Source organism: Corvus moneduloides, chromosome 24, assembly GCF_009650955.1.
Source record: "Corvus moneduloides isolate bCorMon1 chromosome 24, bCorMon1.pri, whole genome shotgun sequence".
NCBI classification, from domain to species: domain Eukaryota; kingdom Metazoa; phylum Chordata; class Aves; order Passeriformes; family Corvidae; genus Corvus; species Corvus moneduloides.
The window spans coordinates 2,259,779-2,281,719 of record NC_045499.1 but is presented as its reverse complement, the minus strand read 5'-3'; the positions used below and the strand labels follow the sequence as shown (position 1 = coordinate 2,281,719).

The 21,941-nt window shown below is 47.0% G+C and overlaps 2 protein-coding genes across 2 annotated transcripts; both read left to right on the top strand.

Moving 5' to 3' along the window:
• The first annotated feature begins 10,780 nt into the window (after nucleotides 1-10,780).
• Nucleotides 10,781-15,058, top strand: LOC116455429 (SUN domain-containing protein 5-like). Its single transcript, XM_032133321.1, has 7 exons — nucleotides 10,781-10,905; nucleotides 11,152-11,239; nucleotides 11,462-11,522; nucleotides 11,895-12,007; nucleotides 12,586-12,753; nucleotides 13,107-13,196; nucleotides 13,952-15,058. The coding sequence occupies exons 3-7, from the start codon at nucleotides 11,498-11,500 to the stop codon at nucleotides 14,096-14,098; spliced, it is 543 nt and encodes a 180-aa protein (XP_031989212.1). The 5' UTR covers nucleotides 10,781-10,905; nucleotides 11,152-11,239; nucleotides 11,462-11,497; the 3' UTR covers nucleotides 14,099-15,058.
• A 4,117-nt stretch (nucleotides 15,059-19,175) lies between these two features.
• LYZ (lysozyme) lies at nucleotides 19,176-21,583 on the top strand. Its single transcript, XM_032133403.1, has 4 exons — nucleotides 19,176-19,443; nucleotides 19,774-19,932; nucleotides 20,129-20,207; nucleotides 20,615-21,583. The coding sequence occupies exons 1-4, from the start codon at nucleotides 19,290-19,292 to the stop codon at nucleotides 20,673-20,675; spliced, it is 453 nt and encodes a 150-aa protein (XP_031989294.1). The 5' UTR covers nucleotides 19,176-19,289; the 3' UTR covers nucleotides 20,676-21,583.
• The last annotated feature ends 358 nt before the right edge of the window (nucleotides 21,584-21,941 follow it).

The window sequence follows — 21,941 nt, the reverse complement described above, 5'->3', positions numbered from 1 at the left end:
TATGAATTTTCACTGAAGAAAGCATCACACTTCCCCTGAGCAAGGAGGGGTTTGTCCCAAATCTGACAGGACACTCCTGGGTATGCTCAGAAAACTTACTTGCTCTGTAGGGGCCAGGAGATGTCACTGAGAGCCTTAAAATTCATAAAATAAATGGAAATGGACAATTCAGATAATTACAAATCAACAAGTTCCCACAACCACCAATACGATGGAAGTGCTTCTCAAGAAGTTACAAGCAAGAACTCAGATGGACCTGATGCTATGGAAGGAGTTATGCTCTAAGACCAAAAATGCAACTAAGTTCAGAGACAGTAGTAAAAAGATGCCAAATGTGTTGTGTAAATAACCCAAATCCAAAGAAAGCTGCCCATAAGTGATGTGAAAAGAGGAATACTTCCCAGGCAACACTGGCAGATAGATTTCTCTGAGTTTCCAAAATGTAAACAATAGAAATATCAACCTGTTTTAGTGGATGCCTTTTCAGGATGGTGGGAGCCTTGCCTTGCCACACCAATCATGCTAGGGAAGTCATGATGATACATGGAAAGGACTCTACAAGTTGACAGTTGTAAAGTAGGTACGTTTATTGCGGCACCGGATGCATGGGGAGTAACCCCCAAAAACCACGCGTGCCAACTGCGGTACTCAGCCTGAAATAAATCTGGTTACAAATTGCACGTGCACCAGGTTACACAACAGGCCTGTACATATTCATCGTCTGTCTCTGCTCTGTATTATAATTAGCTCAGCATCTTATTACGCCTGTGCAGTGCTGCCTGGTGGTTGTGGGCCGGGGTCTCTGGGATGAAGTAAACGCTCTACCTCAGACTTAAACTCTTCACCTTGCTTCCTTGCGCATGCTCTCTGAGGTCCTGGTCCAAGCCCAAACCCCAAAGCTGGTTCAGGCCCGTTCCAAGGTCCGAAAGCAGGATTTCTTGGTCATGGTTTCTTCATCTTATCAATGGTCTGGCATCCTATCCTTATCCTCCCCTATGTGCTTCCCCTTTGCCAGGCCAGCATAGCAAATATTAAGCAAGCAGTGCATTGTTTAGCAAGCAGCTGCAAAGTTTTGCCATACTAGCGGTAGCCACAATCAGCAATTAACCTCTTAAAGCCTGAGCCCCCTGTATCAATGAAAGTATACTGTTAAAGGAAACAGTCCCTAGACTTGGAATTCCTGAATGATTGTCCTCAGTCAATGGGCCCCATTTTATTTCAGAAGGAAATCTTTTACTGTCCAAGGATTACCGAAGTTCCTCCCCTTTAAATGGGATTTACACACTCCCTGGAGACCACAGGCTAGTAAAAGGCTGGAAAGAATGAATCAAGATTCTTTAAAAAAATTATTAATTTTTTTGCCAGGAAACTCAGCTCAAATAGGTAGATACCTCACCCATGTGAGTAAGGATCACTCCATGAGTCACAGAAGGAGTGAGTCCTTTTGAAATATTACATGGGAAGCCATATCTAAGTAATGGTATGGACAATTGAAGTGATCAGATGATGCTAAAGGCCTGATAAAAGATTATTTGTTTTCTCTTTCTTTTGTTCTATCATCTTTACATAGGTAGTCAGTGAGCACATTTGTCCCTGGATATGTCACTACACAACTTTCAACCTGGAGACTTGGTTTATATTCCCAAGTGGAAAACTGGGCTGCTGAAATAAAAGTGGAAAGGATCTTGCATTGATCTGGCTCAATTATTTTAGTAGCTCCGTTGATGCCAGTTTGCTGTTAAGCTCTTGTAGGATTCAGTGTTTACATGAGTGTTCTTTCAGGTTATAGAATTGACTCTGTTTTTTTTAAAAATTAAGTCTGTCAGAGAGGGATTGTTTCCTGAGGAGCCCTGGCTGCTGTGGTCCAGGGGCAGAGCTGAATGCATCCCCCAGCAGCTCTGGGCACGAGGGTTCATGGGTGCAGCCACCCTGGCTGGAGCTGCTGTCCCGGCTGTGCCACCTTGGGGCAGGAGGGGGCCAATGTTCTGAATTCCCATCTGGAGCCTCACAACCTCACAGGACCAGGTGTGGACCCTCATGTGAAATGTGAATGTGGTGTCCTTCAGGAGTGAAAAGGGGAGTGCAGTGTTTTCTGGGGATTTTCCTTCTTTGTTAGATCTCTGAGATTCACATGACCTTTAGCAGCCAGTTGGGAGGATTTAAGCACACGTTTAAACTCAAGCACTTGCCAACTGCTCTCCTGAGGTGTGGCTGGAATCCACCTGTGAGCTCCTGTTCCCACCACAATGGAGAAAGCAAATTTTTTTTATTTGGTGATGAAAGCAACTCAGGAGTTGCACTGATGTTCAGCACCTGTTTTAACCTCAGGTCCCACTGCATCCTTACCCAGGCTGTCACATAATGGAAAGGATACATCAAACCAACCCCATAAACATATCCTGCACCTCTCTTTATTTGGCCTGAAATGACAGTACAGGATCCTGCTGGGCCATCTCTGCTGCTCTGTATGGGAACCACGGTGGTGTCTTTACATTCCAGGATAAGGATTTTGTTATTTTTTTAAGTGACTTCGGAGCCACCTTCAGGCTGGCTGTGCTGAGCTGGTTCACTGCACAGCTGGTTGAACAAACAGCAACCTCCACTATTTCCTTGGGTATTTTCTCATTCCTGTGTAGCTCATTTAAGTTATATTCTCACAATCTGGCAAGCAGAATCTACCACTTAAGCTTGGGCTTTGGTCTAATAGTCATAAATATCAATACTGAAAGTCTTTCTGAGGTTTGGCTCAGGCCATATGCATTTTATGAAACTGCCTCTGGCCACTGTTTAAATTTACTTTTTTTTCTCCCTCTGTTTATCTTGAGTGTTGAAACTCTGAAAGAGGTTGATGGGTTGTCCCCCCTCAGTTTGCTCCCTCCTCTGCGGGGTATGGTTAATGTTTGCTTCTTGGCTTTGCAGAGGAGAAATTCCATTAACACACCCCCAGATTTGCACTGCTCCTGTTGGAAACCAGTGAAAAGCTTCCTGCTGCCTGATCTTGCAGGTGGCCATCTGGTTCTTGTTGCATGGGCAGCCTGTGGGTTTGTCAATTCACTCTCTAGAACCCTAATTACCCAAAGCAGTGATGATGGTATGAAGAACACATTTCCCACCTGGGGCTCTATATCCAGCTCTGGGGCCCCCAACACATGAAAGATGTTGACCTGTTGGAACCATCAAGGTCTGGAACCCCTCTGCTTTGGAGACAGACTGAGAGAGATGGGGCTGTTCAGTCTGGAGAAAACTCTGGAGAGACCTTAGAGTCCCTTCCAGTGTCTGAAGGGGCTCACAAGAAAGTTGTAGAGAGACTTTGGACAAAGGTTTGGAGTGACGGGACAAGGGGAGAATGGCTTCACACTGAGGGAGGGCAGGGTTAGATCAGATATTGGGAAGAAATTCTTGTCCACGAGAGTGGTGAGGGCCTGGCACAGGTTGCCCAGAGCTGTGGCTGCTCCACCCCTGAAAGTGTCAAAGGGCCAGGTTGGACAGGGCTTGGAGCACCCTGGGCTAGTGCTGGGATAGTGGGTCCATGCCCAAGGCAGGGGCTGGAATGACATGATGTTTGTGGTGCCTTCCAACCCAAACCAGTCTGTGATTCTGTGATTTATTGCTGGAGATTCTGTGCTTTTCACTCTGAAGGCTGGAAATGTGATTTTCAAGTGGTGGCAGCTTTCACAGTTGAAGGCAAAGCTGCTGCTCTGTGTGGCTGCTTTTCACCTCTTCCCTTATTCTCTCTTCTGCCTTTTCTTGTGTGAGGCTGCTTCTATGGTTCACCTTTTCTGGTGAAATGAGCTGTCACACCAAACTGAGGGAAAGGGAACAGGGGCAAGAGAGGTGTTGCAGTCCTTAGTTTGCACATTTCATCCCTAAACCCTGTGCAGAAAACACAGCACTGTCTGTAGGGCAGCAGGGCCTGCAGATTTTTATTGCCTACAGCAGTTTCTATGAATACAGGACTTCACAGAGAAGATTCACACAGTGCTGTGCTTCTTGTAAATGGAATTGGTTCTATTCTTGCTAGGTAGCAAGTGTCAGTTTGAGAAGGAAATCACAAAATCACGGAATCTCCTGAGCTGGAAGGGGTCCACAAGGATCATCGAGTGCAACTCCTGCCCTGCACAGGACACCCCCAACAATCCCACCCAGTGCCTGAGAGCGTTGTCCAAATGCTCCCTGAGCCCTGGCAGCCTGTGACCACTGCCCTGGGACCACAATCTGGGGTCCAGATTGGATTGAGTATTAGTTCAGGTGTACGAGATACAAATTTTGTAGTAAAAAAGGAAAATGTTGATTGATTGCATAGGGTGTTGTACTGCGTTTTGTAATTTGATGTTTACAAAAATATTTGATGGATGTCTATGAAGTTGCAGGTGCTAACGTTCTTGTGGAGCTAACTTTTTGTATTTAAATCGAGAGAAGCATGATTTAATTTCACTTAAAATGTACTCTTTTGCCCATTACACCTTGGAGGGATGGATTCTAACCTTCTAAACATTAAAAAAAGCGCAAACCAAATCTGTGACTAAGTGTAGGTGGAGCACCTGACCCAGTGAAAGTCAGATAATCTCTTACTGATATCCACAATTAGCAGAGCTGTTGCAATCAAGACCTAGAAATACCGAGACATTGATATTAAATACAGGCAGCTCAAGAACCTAGCAGTCAAGATAGAGAATAATTTTCTTCACCAACACATTTTTTTTCCTTTTGTTTTTTCACTTTAAAGTGTGTAATTTAATAAACACAGATGTATTTGAAACTCACGTCATATCCTACCTAGTTTATGACAAGTGTGTGGCAGATAAGACTTTTCCACTTAAAGAGCTGTTGAGCTGGAGTGGAAAAAAGGTTTTATGGAACAAGTGTGACAGAATAAAAGGGATGAAAGGGCTTTTGTTCTTTTTTGCTTGTTTAGTGGTATGAAAATTCTGGCAATGACATCGCTTCTGGCCTGAAGGAGCAGTGGAATATGATCCTTTTTTAGGTGTTCATGGTATATAGTTACAGCATAGAGGAGAAGCCTTACTGGAAAGTTGTTTTCTCCTGGCATGGCTCACCTGTGATCTGCTGGGGTGTGAGGCAAGGACAGCTGCAGGTGCAGGTGAAGATGGAATTGCATCTTTGAGGAGAGGAGAGGAGAGGAGAGGAGAGGAGAGGAGAGGAGAGGAGAGGAGAGGAGAGGAGAGGAGAGGAGAGGAGAGGAGAGGAGAGGAGAGGAGAGGAGAGGAGATGCCCCCCCTTGCTGAGGGGGCAACAGCTTTGCCATGCAATTGTGCAAGATACCCAATACTTTCCTGTTTCTGCATCAGGAGAAAATCATCTGGGCCAACAGCTTTGCCATGCAATTGTGCAAGATACCCAATACTTTCCTGTTTCTGCATCAGGAGAAAATCATCTGGGCCAACAGCTTTGCCATGCAATTGTGCAAGATACCCAATACTTTCCTGTTTCTGCATCAGGAGAAAATCATCTGGGCCAAAGCTTTTTAGGGAAGCAAAGGGTGGAAGAAGCCACTTCCTAGAGCAGCCAATATCCTGATAGAGATGCAATTTTTTATTTTTTATTTTTTTTTAAGAAAGAAGTTTAATTCTGCACTGAGGTGAAAGTTAGCTGGAACTTTGCTGGCCTTCTTCTGCTCAGTTCTTCCTCAGCTCTTTCTCTCCTCTGACTGAAGACCTGCAAGGCTGACCAAGCCACCCAACTGAGTGTCTGACCAGCCCAATACTAACTGAGTGTGCTGTTCTCAAATAGATGGGTGTAAACTTCAACCTGAGTAAAAGCTGTTGAGAAAGTCCCGAATCATATCCCATTCTGCAAGTCAAATTCTTGGCTGTTTCCTCACTAACTGTAGATTACTTTAAAATACACTTTAAATGTCTAATTTTTCATACCAGCAAATTCTTGGTGCCATAAGAGAAACTTTGTGCTATGAGGGTGCTATGAACAAATGGCATTGTTTGCAGATGCAGATTTTGGCTTCCTTCAGATGAAGTTATCTTTTCATTTCAAAGCTTAGTGGAAGGATTTTCGGGTTTATCATGATCAGGTATACAAGGGCCATCCCTCTGCTACAGCTGCAGCATAAGGACTTGAGCTGTTGAAGCACTAAATTAAAGTTTTCCTTCCCATTTAGCTGTCATTTTCCCCTCCCTCTTAATTCTTATCTTTAAAACGACAGTTTAAATATTTGCTCACTTGTGGTAAAAACATTGCTATGCTTATCCTGTTAAGCTACTTATCTGAAAGGCAGAAAGCTGAGATGATCAAGAAAACTGTTAGGAGAAGGAGGCCTAAAAGAGAGGTGGAGAGGGACTTTGGACAAGGACCTGGACTGACTGGACAAGGAGGAACAGCTTTAAGCTGAAAGATGGTAGATTTAGATTGGATATTAGTAAGAAATTCCTCCCTGTGAGGGTGGGCAGGCCCTGGCACAGGGTGCCCAGAGCAGCTGTGGCTGCCCCTGGATCCCCGGCAGTGTCCAAGGCCAGGCTGGATGAGGCTTGGAGCAGCCTGGGACAGTGGAAGGTGTCCCTGCCCAGGGCAGGTGGGTGGAAGAAAATGGTCTCCCAGGTCTCTTCCAACCCAAACCATGCTGGGGGTCCAGTGTATGTTCTTCAGCTGGCCAAAGGTGAGGAGGGAGAAGAAGAAAGGGAAGCACAAGACACCAGCTCCCTAAGGAAGGTTTGCAAGGGTAAGAAGAGCCTCGCAATGAGGTTCAGAGTGGATCCCCTTGCTTTCTAACCTCCTTACAAAGCCCAGATTCAGCTAGGTCTAATCTTAACCTCAGATTTTGACAATGGTTTATGTTTAATGGAATTATCTATACAAAGTTTATAATAGTTAATACTGAACAGCTACATAGATTTTTTCTTTATTATTAATTCAGCATGTTATCAATCACTTACAGATGATCTGTTGCAACTAAGAAATCTCTCTGTCTTGGGTGTGAAAGCACCTCTTAATTTCAAGTAAGGGATCTCAAACTTTGAGTGGTGCCCTAGTTCAAGGGGAGAGTCACTGGTATGCAGTCCAGCTGCCACTCAGGGACAGCTCAAATTTGGCTTATCCTGATGGTAATATTTATAGAGTGAAGTAGTTGGCTGCTAGTCAATAGTATTGAGAAGATGGGTGTCTTTGTTTTAGTTCTGTTATCATCTTCTGTACATTAGTTATCTTGCATTTTTGGGTTTTGAAACCACCTTTCAAAATATTTTTCCAAGGCACTTTCACTTCCTTGTACATAAGCCAGGAGTTTTCCAGCTCACAAGTCAACCCCATATGAGCATATTCACTTCCCTGTACCTGAGCCAGAAACTTTCCAGCTTGCAGATCCACCACAGGGCGTGGAGCCTGTTGCTCCACAGTCAGCCTGATCCAAAGTATGGCTGAGGGTCAAGTGTATCTGTAAGAGGCACAGCAGCAATATTTATAAAACTGCCTTGGGGCCTCAGCTGCCATCTCTCTCTGTCACTGATTATGTTCCTTTATTTGTGACTTTTTTTTTTTTTTCAATAGACAGGAGAGTTTTCTTCTAGTTACAAAATTCAGAGTCAGCACATGAGTGGTTTCCAAGCAGTGGCTGGAATTACTAAGCAGATAGGCAGAAGTGACAGCTCTTACTGGCTTTAGGCAAAGGACTTGGGTTCCCACCTGGCTTTTTGGTCCTTTCTTCAGTTATGTAAGACTGTGGTGCATATATGAGCACATTTTGTTGGATACCCCATCAGAAATGCCACATGGGTCTGTTCCATCTACTGTGGCTGTGTTCAGCAAAGCCTGGTCCTCTCTCACCACAGGTTTTCCAGCAGGAGGCCTGAAGCTGGGTGAAGGGAGCTCCTTTCAGCTTGCCTTCCTGCACATCTCCTTTGCTTGCCCATCAGGCCTTTTTGGCTTCCCTTACAGCAGGACTCTGTGCCCCGTCAGTCGGTGCCGAGGGAACCAGGGGCTGTCCTTGGCACTTGGTCAACAGAATCCCTTGTGGAGCAGGTTAAAGTAACTTGCAAGGGAAAGGTAGGCAACAGAGGCCATGTTTTTGTGGTTTCCTTTTCTTGGAGAACAAATGGGATCTTGCATGCAATGCCAGGTCTGAGCAGGGTGGTATTGCCCAGGCTGTAAATCAGAAGTGAAAAACCTCTGGATGCAGTTGAGGGTAAGCTGGGAAGAGGAGAAGAAATGAGATACTGAGGATGTTTTATTATGGCAGGAAAGAAGATGAATGCAATGGTACTATTTGTGTATCCACTCTCTCTCTCGTAATTATTTCAGCACTATGATCAGACCCAGTCTGGCAGAAGTTAGAAGTCCTGGAGATAATAAATTTTCCACAACTTGGGAGAGCAGTGGGAACAATTGGGTGGAGGAAACAAGCTCAAGTTAATACTTCTGTCCAGCAAAGGCAACAGCAATAAACTTTTATAGATAACACAAATTGATAGGAAAGGTATGGTTGTTCTAACCAGAAAATCACCTCTGAGTTAGTCACTGGGCACCCAAAGTCTGTCTTTCACACACAAAGCTGCAAGAAACTGGGCTTCACACGTTCCAGGGTGTGTGGTTCCATTACTGTAAGGTGAACAGGCCCCAGCTGATGGCCTCAGGGGAAGCCTCCCTGGTACTGTTGAGGCTGAATTGTAATAACCCCCAGAGTTCAGACATGCATGGCCCTGCAGCATCATTCCAATCCAAACCATCCTGTAACTGCATGATGATTCTATGATTCCTGGCCCTCTGCAAGCATCCTTTGCTTGTTTATGTGTAACTTCCTAGTTAGATGGTGGGATGAACCACCCAACCTTGAGGCAGTCCTCCCAGCACTGCATTTTGCAAAACAAAATGGGGACACCCAGATGCACCGTTGCTGTGTCACCCTGGGCACCCCAATTGTGAAAGCAGAGCCACCACGGCTGTGAGGTCAGAGCGTGGGGATGGAACGTGGCACCCCACATTCCACACTCCTCAGCTGACCTGCTGCCTGACCCCCAAGGCAGCAGGGAGGAGACAATGGGCCCTGAGGGTTTGCTGCAAACCCCAGTCCAGTAACTGTCGGCTGTTGCACTGGGCAGACATCCCCTCATACCCCTGAGGAGGTAGAGCTGAGCACGGAGGGATGGGGAGGAGAAAGGCTCACCAGACAAGCCGTTACGAGCCTTCCAAACAGTACTTGGAGCATGAGGCTGATCAACCACTGGCAGAGGTGACTGTGGAGCTCAGCAGCTGCCCAATGAGCTGGTATGAAGTGGGCTGCTCCTGCCCAGGGTGTCAGGTTGGAACAGTAGGATGGGTGTGGTGTAACGAGGTCAGTGGGGTTAGAGCAGCCTGGGGAAGCTGACAGGTTTTCTGAAGACCAGCCCTGTGATGTGTTAAGTCCCCTTTCTGTGGGGATGGGTCCCAGCTGAAGAAGAGAAGAGACTCAAGAGACAGGCTTAACTTTTCTCTGGTTTCTTTCCAAGGGATGCTCTTCAAGCTTATTTGGCAACTGGCAGGTGCCCTTGTCTCCCTGGGGAGAAATCTTCTGAGCACATGCCATCCTCACAGAGTACATACTACATGTTTCTACTCTAGACAGGGGACAGGATGGGAATGCCTGAGGGCCAGTGCAAGCCAAGGGGAGAACAGAGGGTGTTCCCTAACCAGCAGCCTGGTGCTCTCACTTGGATGATGAAGCTTGAGCACTGCTTGTGCTGAGGCCAGTCTCCAGCAGAGCCAAGAGCAAAGCCCCTTGGCAGCGTCACTGGCACACCAGAGCCAGAGCCTCCAGCTTTGGCTGCAGTAGGACAAACTGCTGCCTAGCCAGGTGCTCGGGGGAGAGCCAAGCATCTGCAGGGAAAGGGTTTTCCCCAGCTCTGGTAAGAGTTTGTGCAGGTGTGGGAGAGCTCTGGGACCAAAGTCAGACAAAGCTCCTGTGCTTCCTTGCTGTGAAGGGGTTTGCCTAAGGCTCAGGTAATTGACAGCAGCAGGGCTCCCTGTCTTTCAGGCAAAAGATGGTCCAGCAGAAGAAGAGCTTTAAAGTCTTCATCTTGTTCTCAGTGGCTCTTGGTGAGTTTTCATGAGCAAAAAAACTGAGAGTGACAGCCTGGCTGTGCTGGACACCAGCTTTCCTTCGGGGCCATTAGGTGTGGAAACTCCTGTGGCCCAAGGGCTTCCTGAGTGTGCCCTTGACTGGGACTGGCTTGTGGACCACCAGTAAGATTCCCAGGTAGTCTCACAGCCATGCTACTGGTCTGGCCACTGGACTGGATGGCTTGCTGCAAGGTTGAGAGAGAAGGGCATAGGTATTTCCAAAGCTGAACTGGGGATGCCCAGAGGGGAGGGGCTGTGCAAGGGGAGGGATGGGGAGGTACCTCCCCTAGCCCCTACAGCCTGGTCTTGGTGCTCACTGAAGCGAGGGGAAACAGGGAGTAGATCTGGGGCAACAAACACAACTGAAGACCATGCTGGGATGTCCCCTGAAGCCTAGGCTGATGGCCCTCGGTCAGAGGTGCATCCTCTCTCTGCACCCCACATTCTGCGCTCCTCAGCTGACCTGCTGCCTGACCCCCAAGGCAGCTGAGGAGGAGACAATGGGCCCCAGGGGTTTGCTGCAAACCCCAGTCCAGTAACTGCCTCTCGGTGATGTGATTTGCAGCTGTTGTTTTCTGCGGGACTGCCGTGCCAGGATGGTTACCGTGGACAAAGGGAATGATGGAGGTTAGTGACTGTTGTGGGACAGACACCTCCTGCAAGGGAGGGTTGCTGGATAAATCTCCGGCTCTTCCGCTTCCACATGGCATGACCTGAAGAAGAAGCAGATTGTGTAGTCTTCCCTGGGAAGCCACAGTGGCTCTGGCAGTAGAGGTTCTAATGGGAACTAAATTTTCTCTTTCAGGAGCTGACAAGTGTATTTCCAGCAGGACTGAAAACCCTCTGGTAAGAGAGATTTCCTGAACTGGAACTGTGTCTGTGCAGAAGTGTCAGCTGACCTTGTGCTACCTGTGCTCAGTTTCCAAACAGCAAAGGCTCCCATATTTCCATCCTGCCTTTGCCTTTTGCTCAGCTTGGGCTGGAAGGAAGCACTGGCAAAGCAGGGAAAGCATGTGTGTCTCCTCACTGAGCTCAGGTGCTTCACAGAAGGAATGGGCTGCTTTGACAAGATCTGCTTTTCTCTTCCTGCAGGAATTCACACACTTTGATTGAAACCCAAAAGTTGCAGAATCTGCTGGAAGAGGTCACTCAGCTGAGGGCGGAGATCAGTGGTTTGAAGGTGACCCAAGCTCTCCTTGGCATTGTTGGTGGGGTCAGAATGTTGTGGCCACAGATGCTGTTCTCACTCCTCGTGGCTCATGTCAGCAGCACGGTTTCCCAGCTCTGAGGGCACGCCTTGCCATGCATGGCTGACACTGAGCTCTGCCTCTGTGGGTGATGGCAGCGTGCTGAACTCTCCACTGATGTGGTCCTTTCCTGTGTTTGCTCATGGTTTTCCCAGGAACTGACCCAGACGGCTTTGGAATCCTGTGTCAAGATGGACTGGGCCCTGAAGAGCTCTGGTAAGGACACAAGCAGCCCGGTCTCCTTGCCTTGCCCTTTTCTGTGTGCTGTCCACAGCCTCAAGGGTGACTGGGGCTGCCCCCACACACGTTCCTGTGGGGATGGCACAGAAATGACAGATGTTCCTGGATGGATGGAGGGGCCCTCCTCCTCTCCGCTGCATCTGGAAAAGGAATGGCTGGGTTATCCTTTGCTGCCTCCCAGCACTCAGCCCTGTGGGAGAAGCAGTCACCAGGCATGTGGCTGCTGTCATTGCAGATGTGGACAGGACAAGTGGACGTGGAGCTGGCCAGTGGCATCAGAAATGGTGTCTGAGCCAAGCCCTCCCAGGCTGTAGCTGCTTGCAGCCTTTTGCTCTCCCTTCCTTACAGGAGCCACCATTGACACACAGAGAACTTCCCAGACCTATGACTGCAAAGACAGCGGTCTCTGCAGGATTTTACGCTTATTCTGGACTGCCAGCCCTCCTGATACTATTCTGCAGGTATGTTAGCAGAAATCATCAGTTTTCTTCCCCCCTGTGAATTTGGGAACCATTCTCGGGGGGTCTCCCCTCAGCCCAGTGGTACTGCTCAAGCCCACGGTGTAGATGGATTCCTGAAACCAAAGGTGGAACACAAGGCTGGGCTTGCTGAGAAGCAGTGGTTCCTCTCTGGAGGGGAGTGGGGCCAAGCTGAGCTGTACTGCTGCATTCTGCCCACAGTCCTCGGCCACAGCTGGGTGAAAGGCTTTCTTTCTACCTGGTGACCCTGTCTCCACTGTCAACCCTAAGAACTGCTTTTCAGGGTGGGGGCAAGAGGAGGGGGGATGCCCTACAGAGTCCCTGGGCAGAGGTGTTTCTCCTTGTCCCTGACTAGGATGGTTTCGTAACCAGCATTCTCTGTTCTGCCATGCTGAGCCCACTTTGGCAGGCAGGGAAGTCCTTCTGCTTCTGTCCATTTCCTCAATTGCCCCTTGTTTTCAAGCTGAAATAAACTCCACAGGCATGTCAGCCCCAACGCTTCAAGCTACATGGGCAGTTGTGTTGGCCCACACGTCATTGCTCTTGCGTTCTGGTTTCAGCCAAAAGTTTTCCCAGGAAACTGCTGGGCTTTCAAAGGGCATCAGGGCCAGGTTGTCATCAGGCTGCCAGCACGAGTCCACCTGACTGCCATCACAGTGCAGCACATCACCAAAGAAGCCTCTCCAAGTGGGACCATCATCAGTGCCCCCAAAGACATCGCTGTCTTTGTAAGTCTGCTGGGCATTTCTGGTGGGGATCTGGCCCTGGGGGGAAGTCAGGGTAGGGTCTTGCTTGCTTTTGTGCCTCCTCTGAGCTTCGTGTCCTGCACTCCCCTGAGCACTGCCGTGCTCCAGTGCGACACTTCCAGGGCTTGAGAGCTCCATCCTTCTTAAGACCCGTTCTGGCCAAGCACCTAAGGGTTGACCAAAACACAAGGCAGAGACTGAGCTCTACCCCAATCAATGCCAGACTACTGCCAGAGCTCTGGGAGAGGCTGGGTGTTTAAGAGGGCTGATCCAGCTTGTACATTCTCTCTTTGTCGGACGAGCCCGACTTGCTCTCCTTGTGCTTTGCCCCCAAGGGAGTGGATGCAGACAGAGAAGAGGAAACTCTCCTGGGGATGTTCACCTACAATACAGAAGAAGACCCCATTCAGACTTTCCCTCTGAAGGTATGCTCCACACGTGGGGGCCAGATGCCAGGGGGCAAAACAGGTTTGATTGCAAGTCTGTGGCAGGGAGGATGTGAATGTTTCCTCCCTGGGCAGAGAGTCCTGGATCACTGCCAAAAGAGACCTGGTGGGGCTTGGAGGGCTGAATAGCATGTGGTCGTGGTAGCCAAAGGACAGGGTCAGGCCTGTGGCAACACAGCTCCTGAGAGATCCCTGGCTGCAGCCACTGCCTTCAGAAAAGCCAGATGAACATGCAGCCCCTCTATCCAAACAACAAATGGACCCTGTGCCATGGAGGAACAGGGACAAGTGGTGGCAAAAGCTGTCAGGCATCACTGTTGCTCCACTCTGTGCCCTGCTGACTCCGGACAGTGTCGCCCCAGCACAGCATGCCCCTTCTTTCCCGGTGCTCTCAGCCTGCCAGGAGAAAGGCAGGCAGAGCGGATGGTGGGAGCTCAGTGGGGTCACACACCAGCCCCATGCACGGGACCACTTCCCAACCCCTCTGTCAGCACAGAGCAGGGGGCAGAGGGAAAGGAGATGCAGCCCCAGCCGGGCCAGCATGCAGAGGATGCCAAGTGCCTTCCCTTGTCCCCAGTCTCCTCAGCAGCCCCAGTACCAGCAGCGAGCTTCAGATCTCTATTCCTTCTCCCACCTACTTTTGGGATCTTGTTCCTGAGCAGAAACAGGGCTGGCAGGGTAAGACATCTTGATTTCACAGTTGCTTTTAATGGCCCCCTTTTCCCTCTTCACAGAGCATGCTGCTTCCCAGAGCCTTTTCACATGTCAAACTTCTTGTGAAGAGCAACTGGGGAAACCCGTGGTATACCTGCATTTACCGAGTGCAGGTTCATGGAAAGATGGAAAACCGGAAAGCCCCAACCGAGGGCCAAGATAAATAAAAAAGAAAACACAAAAGAAGAAGAAAGGGCAAAGGGAAGAAGGGAAATGGGGGGAATGATGTGGCAGCCCAATGTTGATTTTAGAGGATGCATGTGGGACTGTGTCAGGTGAGTTTTATGTAAGATATTAGGAATCATAGAATCATTTAATCCCTCTGTTGAAAGGGACCCATAAGGGTCATCAAGTCCAACTCCTGGCCCTGCACAGGACAGCCCCAACAATCACACTGTGTGTCTGACAGCTGGCTCAGTGCCATGACCACTTCTCTGGGAAGCCTGTTCCAGTGCTCAACCACCCTTTGAGTGAAGAACCATGTGGGTAAAGAACCTTCTGGACGAAAAATCTTCTGGGTGAATCACAAAATCTGCTGAGTTGGAAGGGACCCACAAGGATCATTGAGTCCAAATCCTGCAACTCCTGGCCCTGTACAGGACCACGCCAACAACTACACCATGTGTCTGACAGCTGGCTCGGTGCTGTAGCCAACCCTCTGGGGAACCTGTTTCAGTACCTGACCACATTCTGGGTTCTGGTTCTTCACTCAGAAGGAGAAGGTTCTTTAGCCAAAGGTTCTTCACCTGTTTCTTCCGGACAGTTACAGGCTCTTCAGGAGGGGTAGGCAGGGCAGAAGGGGTGTAGGAGGCCCTTCCAAGTCCTAGGTTCCATGGTTCTATGATTCTATGATTCTGTGACTGGTTGTTTCCAACCCATCTCTTCTAAACACCTGACACAGTGGTATATGTGTCCTGTCCCAGAAACAGAGTGGAAGCCACAAGTCCAGGGTTTAAGATGATGGCAGAATGCATGGAAACCTCTACTCCTTGACCATGGATGTGTAGTGAGAGACTAACTTGTGCCAGAGCCTAGCACTACTGACTAAAATAAAAAAGCCATAGGCCCCAGGAGTTGTACTTCAACCTTTGTTTGATCAATAGAACTGTAAGCAGTAAATAAGGAAGTATAGGATGGGGATTCTACCACCTCCCTGGGCAGGCCCTTCCAAGGCCTGACCACCCTTTCAGTGAAGAAATTCTTCCTCATGTCCAACCTGAACCTCCCCTGGCCCAGCCTGAGGCCGTTCCCTCTCCTCCTGTCCCTGTTCCCTGGCAGCAGAGCCCGACCCCCCCGGCTGCCCCCTCCTGTCAGGGACTTGTGCAGAGCCACAAGGTCCCCCCTGAGCCTCCTTTGCTCCAGCCTGAGCCCCTTTCCAGCTCCCTCAGCTGCTCCTCATCAGACTTAGGACATATGACTCTTAGCTGGGAATTCTCTGCAAACCCCGTTGTAGCAATCTTGTGCTGGTTTATTGTCACTTAACACAATCCAGTACAGGGATTTAATTATTTTGTTACCAGAAATTCGGTAAAATAAAAAAACTCCTTAACACCAATGTAGCATTAAGAAGCAGGATGCAGCTCCTCCCAAAGCTGGGCATGCTGAGTACAGGAAAGTTTCTGTTTATATACTGTACTTTGTATACATATTCATTGATTGTTCCAGACTAAACATACATATGATAATCATTTCCCACAAAATCATTAACATATTTCCCCTCCCCTTTGCTCATGTGTTCTTCTGTCCTGGGGGGGGTCTCTCTGGTGGTCCCTGGTGGTCATAGACCCCAGTGTTCCAGGTGACCTGGCTGAGTTGGCAGGGCACTGAGGCCAGTGAATTTCCAGTCCTCCTCCTCACACAATGGGCATTGTGCACTTTGCATAGGCCAGTAGTTCTGGAGAACAAGCCTTGTGTGAGCTAACCAGGTGTAGGCCATTTATCATCTGGTAACAATTTTATTTATGGCATTATCTTCATTCTGCCCCTTAACCTGGAGTCTCAATTGATAAATGGCAGAACTTTGAAGTGAGGTATTACCATTTTTAGTACTCCCATGTGTCGCGGTATCCCACAGTGGTAGGGAGGAGAAGAGAGATCCAGCAGGCAGGAATTGTGCAGCAAGATTGATTTATTTAATTGTTTTACAACTCTTTTATAGACTTTTTTCTTCACAGTCTAATTGGACAAAGGATCAGCCACCCCTTGGGGTGATTGGCTAAAATCCTAAAACATCCATTGTCAAAATATTTTTCTACTGTACTATAAACAAAGCTTTTCAAGGTCGCAGGTGTTCATAGCTTATAGAACTCTACTAATATCTTCCACGAGACAGAAAAATATCTCACAGGACTGGAAAGAAGCAAGAAAAATTCTTGCTAGCAGCATATTTGTATCCACACCCATGCATAAAAATCAACTCGGAGAACAAATATTCTTCCACGTGACCAATATATGGAAGTAGTTCACTCTGCTCAGTTGAGATTCAAGTCGAAGATGCTGAGGAGGCCTCTGGAGGTGAAAGCTCTAACAAGTGTAACTGTCACTTTCTTTATGTGACAAGCAAAGGAATCCGACATGGAAGCACCAGCAACAGGTAAGGAAGCCAACTTCAAATTATGGTATAGAATGAGCAGTGAGCCCTGCTGCACTTAAAGCTATTCAGGTGTCACATTTGCCCAAAGAATTCCCACTGTTCCTTCAAATAATGTAGGAAAGCTATTATTGGAAATGTGAGGCTCTTTTTTTGCATTTCCTAAAAGATTTCAAGTTTAAATCTTATCTGACAGTTGAATCTCAAGTCACAAAGTTGTGCAAAACTTTAGGAAGTCCAACCTTCTATACAAAGCGGGTCTTGGAAACAAATTCTGCACTATACAAGGGTAAATAACAGTACATATTTCGCGGTTATTTACAAATTTTCTAATACCTGTCACTCATTTCAGAACCATTTACTCAATTGTAGAGCCAAGTGCTGAGGTTTACAGTAACAAACTGTCTCCAGGCAACACTTTCTAAAAGTGCCTTGGTAAAGGAGATCCCTTTCCCAGAAATGACAAAAACTTGCCTAGAAAAAACCACAGTCACAGTAAACGAGGCAAAAGCAACCACTGATACAGGGTTTAATACATCTTACACCCCCCATACACACACTTCAGGCTCTAAACCACCCAGAAATAAAAACAAAAAATAAAAATTGACAGCATTGATGTTTATCACAAATAGCTTTATACACATCTGCTGTGCTTTAGGAGAGAGAATGATGACATCTACTAGAATATGAGGTCACCTCCCCAAGGAATGGCAAACCTCCGCCAACTGACACCATTTAAAACCAAACTGGAAGTCCTCTGAGGAAGACTAAAAAGCCGTCCTGCACTGGCACAAAACTCAGTGGAATACAAGATCCTTCCCATGAGATAATTCTCACCATTACAAAACATGATTTAAAGCCCACCAACACTTGGGTTACTCAGGGCACAATCACCTGAAGTTGTAACACATTATCCCAAGCACGCAGAAGTCTCTCAGATCAGGCAGAGCAAAACTTCCCCCATCAGCACCCCCCCCACACTTCTTTATCCGGAGCAATAATCACTTGTCAAGATAAGGGTGCCCACCCTGGGCGCAAAGATTAACATCTCACAGACACCACCTTAGGAAAAGACCCTGATCTTCACTGATACTTAACAGTCACCAGACAGAGCCTTTCAGAAGTGGATAAATTCGATGGTATAAACTTTATTTTTTAATATGTACTTTATTTAATAATAATTTTTAAAATATTTAATAATAACTTTATTAATATTAACTTTATTTAATATAAACTTATTTTCATGCCTTTACCCCAAAAAACTCGACCCTCCACAGCACATTATTGCTTCTCTGAGAGCACCTGGGCTGGTTTTGCTTTAATTGGGCACTATTGCACTACAGCCTTAAAACCACGGTGAGCAACTCTCAACCACCTGATACAAATGAGCAGTATCAGGACAGCAAGCCAGGGCTTTTAAATCCTGCTTTCTTGTTTCATCAGTTTTTCCCTTTAAATCAGTTTAAGACTTGTTACAGCTAAGCAGTTCGTCATCTGCTGTGTCAGACTTGTGTTCTGCCACGTGGCATCTACACTTGGGTCCTCATTGTGTCACCAAAACCACAGGAAAAACAAAAACTCTCCAGCAACATTTTAGGGTTACAGAATTAAGGCATTACTTTATTCAGGCCAGGATGGGCAACAGAAATCATTTCATCCACACATTGCCCAGGATGTGCAGAGAAAATCATCACACATACACTTCACTAGATTTTTGACATACATATACAGTAAAAACCCATCAAAATTTATTGGTTCAATGTTCATTGGTCCCACATTACACAGTTCTTAGTATTTGATTTCCTATTGGTTATTGATCTCTTTGTCTTCGATGTTATTTCAGTTCTCATTCTTTGTCCTCTTATTTATCTTTTCCCAGACCAGGTGTCTCCAACCAGGGGTGATGTCTGGAGTTGATGTTCATTAACGGTCATTATCCTTTGTGGAGAATGTGGATAATGCCCATGCAGGCCTCATGAGCTTAACATCTCAGCCCCAGTCTGCTGAGATGTTAAGCTCATGAGGCCTGGAGTGGTGAAACAGTCCTTTAAAAAGAAACTTCAACTCCTTTCCATCTGGGCAAAAGCAAACAAAACCCCTGACTAAAGTTATGTAACAAATTTTAAATTGGTATAATTTCCAACAAGAGGACCCCCGGAAGCACCTCACTGAGCTAGAGGGTTGTAGAGGCATGGACTCCTTTCTTCTCTGGGGTTCACGGCAAAGGTGAAGCCTTTGCACAATTTCCTCCAACTTAGGTGTGATGTCAGTTGGCGTAACAATCCATAAAGAAGCCAATGAAATAATTTCTCCTGGCAATGTCCTCATGACTGCTAGAGAAGAAAAAAGAAGCTCTTCCATTCAACACCTCACCTACAACGCCCTCCCAAAAATACTCTGTTCACCCTCAATCCTTCCTTCTTCAAAGCTGTATGGCAGCATTGTTAGCATGAAAGGATAAAGAGCTTGCTTTGGAGCTAGAGGAGGAAATAAACCATATGAGGATTGCTGGATTATCTGTGGAAAACATACGGCCCAGCCTTGAAGGAGCAGTGAAATAGGTACTGGCACCCTCCAGGAATTTGTTTTGGAGTTTGGCCCACTTCCTTACTGCCTTGTTACTGTAAAGACCGCCCAGACTTCCTAGACATGCTTGCTTAACCAGCTGATCTTCCTCCTGGGAGCAGGAATAAAAAGCTGGCACTGCAGGCAGTCCTGGCAGACAGACAGCTCAAGTTCCTTTGGCACATCTTGCTGTGGACTGCGTGATGGGAAAGTCAATGCTCTTCCTTGGCTTTCTTCTTATTTTCCTTGGGCTGGCTCTGCCAGGCACCCAGGGAAAAGTATTTTCCAGATGTGAGATGGTGAGGATCCTACGTCGGAATGGCTTTGAGGGCTTCGAGGGCACAACTGTTGCTGACTGTGAGTATAATGGGCTGCCACAGCACCTCTCTGCCTGTACCACCTTTGTCCCTCTCAACTTCTTTTTCATCTTCCAGCAGTACTATTCTGTCCCTCCATTTCTTTGACTTCACCTTTTCTCTTCCTCATCCCTTTCCTTGCTCCCTTCTATAGTTCACAAATACCCATCTAGAGCTTTGTTCTTCCAAGAATTTACCTATCCAGTTCTCAAGGTTATGATACCACCAGTTCAATTACATCTCCAGCACTTCATTCATCCTAGATCCTTTCATCTCTTTCTTCTTATTTACCCATAGTATACCTTAATGTTCTCCTCTCTTCCTCCTGCAGGGGTGTGCCTGGTGGCACATGAGAGTAGTTATAACACTAAGGCGTATAATAACAATGGTCCAAGCAGGGACTACGGCATCTTTCAGATCAACAGCAAGTACTGGTGCAATGATGGCAGGACCGCTGGATCCAAGGATGCCTGCCATATCAGTTGCTCAAGTAAGTGGTAGGACAGAACAAAGAACCTTTCTTTGTTCATTCCATGAAAGACACCTGCCTAGCAGCTGCTCCGGGCATTTCTATCTGTCCTTCTATTCATCCATCTTCTCAGTGATCTTCTCCTGATGGACACCTTTCCTTCTGCCAATCTGTCCCTGCTCTTCCTCCGTACTGATCTTTTCTCTCTTCTCTACAGAATTGCTAAATGATAACATTGACGATGATATTCGGTGTGCCAAGAAGATTGCTCGAGAGGCTCATGGCCTCAGTCCCTGGTAAGGATATTTGCAGTGGACACTGGGGAAGAGTGGGCAGAGGAGATCAAAGACAATCGTGCTATTGACTGAGGGAGGCAGGGGGATCAAGGGATGGGAAGCTGTATTTGGTGGAGTTTAGCACAGTCCTTCTCCTAAAGCTGAAAGGAGAAGATAGGAATCCTGTCTCACAGCACCCGCTCTAATTCCCTAAATTTCCCGCCTCTCCCAGAGCTCTCCTTTTGGTTCTCTTCCCCTTCCCCCAGCTCACTTAGATTGAGCTCGTAATAATTTTCATTTATTCATGTGTTTCAGAGAGATCTTTGAGAGTCTTCATCCAAGACTCTCAAAGACTAACCAAGTCTGTTTTTATAACCAATTCAATCATTATCTAACTCCTCAAATTACATAATGTATTTGTTTTCCAGGTACGGCTGGAAAAACCATTGCCGGGGCAGAAACCTGAGTTCCTATGTCAGGGGTTGCTAAATTGCTCCACAGGTGCTCGTCGTCTTCTCAGCATCACCAGATGTGGAGAATGACGGCGTTTGGAGAGGAGACCGGGGAAATGGATAGGTGTGGGGAATTAAAAGCAGTATATTATTAAGATAGAGAGAGTACTGGCTAGTGCTGACTCTGGAGGCCTTCACACTGCTGCAATGCAAACAGAGAATTTACAACTTGTGGCTTAATACAAACGAGGCTTAGCAACAGGTAGAGTTTCAGCTGTTCACTTGCATAATCCTGACTCAAGATTTTATTGCCCTAACAGAGTTTAGCAACATTTAGGGTTTCTCTCTCTGTTTGTATCTTTCTCTGTTCTCTTTGCCCCTCCCTCCCTTCCTCCTCTCCTCCCTCCCCTTCATTTTTTGCCCATTCTTATTGGAGTGTCTGTAGTGAGAAAAGACAAAAATTAATGTACACTATGTAAGACCTGCAGAATTGAGTTGCCTTATGACTAGGACGGTCACTGATGGAGGTGGGGAGTACAGTTCATTGACAGAGAGAAAACAATGCTGAAACGTGACCTTGCTCCTTAAATTTATCTGAGCATCTGCTCCTGGCTGGTATGAGGGATAGGACACTGAAAGGTATGGGCATCTGGCCTGGGTGAATACAACCTTTCTTATTCTTTGAGGAAGTTGATCAAACACAGCCTAGAATGCAGGCAGCATCTCTGTGAGGAAACTATGGGTTGGAAAGCCGATTGGGAAAGGGAAATGTTTTGCTGTTGAGCTCACAAGTCCTTCTTCCAAATGAAAGCTGAATTCAGAAACAGGGCATAAATGAAAGGTGCTAACACTGAAACCACGTTTGCTTCTTCATGTGCTTTCTGCTGCTGCTAGGGGAGCAGTGACCTCTTTGGTGCTTATGCAATAAAGGGATGCTTAAACTTGTGTCTTGTGTGAATGTATAAATCAACATTAAAGGCATGTTTGTTTAGATGGCTGCATCTAAAAAAAAACAACCAAAAAAAGCTCAAAGTAAGCCTTTCCAGAAAACCCTCTTCCCCAGTGTTGGAGGTTAGGATTTTTCCTTCATATTTTCTTTCTCTCATGGAATTTTTCTCCCATTTCTTGCCTGAGAAATGGGAACAACAGCTACTTAAGAGACAGAGAAGATGTAGCCAATGTGGCCAGGGAAGGGGGAAGGGGTGCAGTTTGCTACCGTCTCTTAGCTGGGGGGTTTTCTCTTGGGAAGTGAAGAGATACCGAGAGGTTTTCCTGGGGTTTCAGGTACTGGGCTCAGCTCTCT